Genomic DNA, 3,527 nt, shown 5'->3' with positions numbered 1-3,527 from the left:
ATGCATGACAATCGCAGCTTCTGTCGAATCGCGATCTCGATTCCATTTCGATTTATTATGCAGCCCTATTATTTAGTGTACTTAACCCTCTTGTAGTACTTGATAATTTTAGACCATAAATTTTAAATTTTCATTTTCAGTTTTTAAAAAATATTTTACTTCATCAGAAAGGTGTGAAACTTTGTGACTTTTGTGGCACTTGCTATGCACATTGACACTTCAAATCAACATATATAAAAAAACTTTTACCAAAATAATCTTTGATAATGTTTAAATTTATATCAAATGCAAAACCTAATAAAAGTAATTGATTATTAATTAATCTGGAATTACATATGATCTTCATGTTTCCATCAGATAGAACCAATCTGCATCCATTTTAAATGCATTTGCTTTATTTTTAACTTGAATACTACATTAATTAAAAAAATATATAATTTTTTAAAAATAATATTTGTATTTTATATAGAAATAAATGGTGCATAATTTAGAGTTAAATATTGTTTGGTACCATGAAATCCCCTTAAAATACAAAATATTAAAGATTAAATATTATGTAACTATTATATGGTACATTCACGTAATTAAAAATGTAAGAATTAATTTTAAAAAATAGAGAATTACAATTTTTTAAAAAAGACAAAAATACTGAGGAAGAAAAGAACGTTTTGCAATGTGTGAATTCAAAGTTAAGACTACCAGAGGGTTTTAAATGTGGGAGGATTTCTAAGAAACAGGTTTTAATTTGAAGAAGCAGCAAGTATATGATCAGATGTGATTGAACATACTGACAGGTCAGTGTTTATGTGAATATGGATGGACTGTAATATGTATTTCTGGTGTAGGTGGTGAGCAGAGAGAGTCTGGCTGCACTGTATGAGGAACAGGCCGAACGGGCTGCCAACAACCAGAACCCCTGGACCTTCCAGAGAATCGCTCGCTCCAACATGCTGGGAATCCGCAAAGTCCTGAGCCCGTTTGATATTCACAATCACGGACGCTACACTGGGAAGTTCTTCAACCCCAAACGGGTGTAGCGTATTTGAGAGATAACGTTGCTGATCTACAGTGTCAGCACAGATGAAGACAGACTCTCTCCTCATGGGCAGGAAGTGGTCTGCTAACATTCAGAATGCTTTAATAGACACCAGATTGATATCTGCTGCTTTGAGTGTTCTGTCATTCAATTATCAGGCGTCTTCTGCAACACTTTGCAGTTTTGATAATAAAAGTGTGTCATTCTGGAAAGGTTACGTTAACATAGAGGGAGCACCTGTTTACTTGATGCATTCTTTTATCAAACGAGCAGTTATGTGTAAATGTAATGTCTAAATATTAAATACATATTGGTGACAATAAACAATATTTCTTTGCAGTTTGTTGAATTTTGTACATGAAGCACAGTGTATTTCCACCACAAAAATGTTATTTTATTATTATGGGGTGGGGGGGAGTAATCGCAACTTTTTATTTAACAATTCTGACTTTTTCTCAGAATTCTGTTTTATTTTTTTTGTTTCCCCACCACGGAATATAAAATAAATAAAATAAAAATCATTATAGCGACTTTTTAATCTCACAATTATGACTTTATTTTTTTTCTCGCAGTTGTGAATTATATCTCATAATTCGGACTTTTCTTCTCAGAATTGCTAGTTTATACCTCGAAATTATAAACTGTCACATATAAACTGAACTAAAAAAAAAGGTTAACAGTCGCAGTGACCTTTAGTGTGTTTTATTACGTGGCGGAAATAAGCTTCCATACAACTCTGTATTTTTATTTTATATTAAATATTTTTTTAATTTAAAACGTAATACGGATGTAATGTACAAATCATTGCAGGCGACTACACTTAATGAAAAGAAAGTTAACAACGAAAAGAAAGAAAATTTCCGCAAATCTCATCAGAAGAAGAAAAAGCAGTTGCGCAATGTCCAGGAAGTGTCAGTTCCCACCGCGCATGCGCACGTCAGTTCCCGCTTTGAATCGTGTGCCGCGAATCTGGTGAGTCTTGAAGATGCTGTTGCTGTAGATGTGTCGTACATTGACGATTAATTAGCGAGTTTTGTTTATTTTAAGCTCACCATATTTATCGAATCGTTACATCTTTTCCTCATTCTTCTTATAAGTTTGTAACGTTATGTACTTAACGAAAAAGCAGCTACTGTTTCTACACTGCACTTGTGCGACGCGACAAAAACAAGTGGCTTCCATTATAATAAACGAAGCTGTATTTGACGCGTCGCTTCGTTCTCTTTGGCTTTATACATAGTGAAATGTGTCGATCCCTCTTTTCTATTTGACAAATTCGTATACCATGGTATTGTACCGTAGTATACAAAGAATACTATGGAATAACCATGCTGCATATCTAAAAATACCATTATAATATCTAAAAACAACAATACATTGTAATACTGTGGTACTTGTTATTGTCTTTTTTTTTTAACATTGGTGATCTTTCTACAGTCTTTATAGAGAGCTGTTTTACATGTTAGCTTGAGTTTCCTCAGGTTTTGTACACTTACACTCTGTGACTCAGTTTGTTTTTCTGTGCAGCTTTTAGTGATGAAACCAGCGCGAGGGTCAGGAAGAACCTCCACACGGGGCCCCAGTGGAGCCGCAGACAGGAACACACACAACACACTTAAAGTGAGATGCAGCTGAACAAACCTGAATTTATTATTATTACTCTTTATATATATATTCTAAATTTGATCATTTGTTATACTGCTGCTTATAAAGTGCATCTAGAAAAGAGTAATTTTTTGAATGAAGATTTTTCAAATTATATACATGGTTTCTGCAGGTCTTAAAAAGTCTTAATTCCCACTTTGACGAATTAAGCATTTAAAATCGGAGCAGAAATTCATAAATTCACGGCATTAAATGTTCCATGCACTGCAAAGAATGAATATCTAAGGTATTTTTGTCTTGTTTTCCTGTACAAATATCAAAATATCCTTAAATCAAGATATATTTACTGGAGATCTGAAGAAAATGAGTTTATGCTTAAAATAAGAACAAATATCTGTCAGTGGGGAACAAAAACGTATTTTCCCTTTGAATTAAAGGGGTCATATGATGCGATTTCCATTTTTCCTTTCTCTTTGGAGTGTTACAAGCTCTTGGTGCATAAAGAAGATCTGTAAAGTTGCAAAGAATAAAGTCTCAAATCCAAAGAGATATTCTTTATAAAAGTTAAGAGTCAGCCACACCTACCTAAAACGGCTCGTTCTAACACGCCCCCACATGTCTACGTCACTATGTGGGAAGATTTGCATAACGCCGCCCAAATGTTCTCGCAAAGAAAGAAGGCGTAACTTTTATTCTCGCTGTAGTATTGTTGTTGACGTCATGTCGTGAAGACGCTGTGTGTTTCGTTGTGAAAGCGAAACTACTTTGGTTGGCCTTCCAAAAGAGGACAATATCCGCTTCATCATGCCTACAGCTGATCCGTGCTGGTCGCTGAGGAAATACTTCAACTTCGCGCTGTGGATCGCCAGATCGGCTTTCACCGTGG

At 34.6% G+C, this 3,527-nt stretch overlaps 2 protein-coding genes across 4 annotated transcripts in view; both read left to right on the top strand.

Moving 5' to 3' along the window:
- The window catches only part of mrpl16 (mitochondrial ribosomal protein L16), a 6,242-nt gene extending 4,867 nt beyond the window's left edge, over positions 1–1,375 (top strand). For both annotated transcript variants that reach the window (XM_016456859.1, XM_016456858.1), the window contains exon 5: positions 846–1,375. In XM_016456859.1, coding sequence (XP_016312345.1) covers positions 846–1,037 — 192 coding nt within the window. In that variant the 3' untranslated portion in view covers positions 1,038–1,375. The remainder of the gene's footprint in view (positions 1–845) is intronic.
- A 567-nt stretch (positions 1,376–1,942) lies between these two features.
- The window catches only part of cenpq (centromere protein Q), an 8,880-nt gene continuing 7,295 nt past the window's right edge, over positions 1,943–3,527 (top strand). The window contains exons 1-2 of one of the 2 annotated variants that reach the window (XM_016456856.1): positions 1,943–2,008; positions 2,564–2,656. In XM_016456856.1, coding sequence (XP_016312342.1) covers positions 2,573–2,656 — 84 coding nt within the window. In that variant the 5' untranslated portion in view covers positions 1,943–2,008; positions 2,564–2,572. Of the gene's footprint in view, positions 2,009–2,054; positions 2,133–2,563; positions 2,657–3,527 lie in introns of those variants that run through there. The other variant, XM_016456857.1, reaches the window with a different exon arrangement.

The sequence above is a fragment of the Sinocyclocheilus anshuiensis genome, unplaced genomic scaffold (genome assembly GCF_001515605.1).
Source record: "Sinocyclocheilus anshuiensis isolate Anshui unplaced genomic scaffold, SAMN03320099.WGS_v1.1 scaffold856, whole genome shotgun sequence".
NCBI lineage: Eukaryota > Metazoa > Chordata > Actinopteri > Cypriniformes > Cyprinidae > Sinocyclocheilus > Sinocyclocheilus anshuiensis.
Note: the sequence above shows the minus strand (reverse complement) of the source record. Positions and strands in the feature narration are given on the sequence as shown.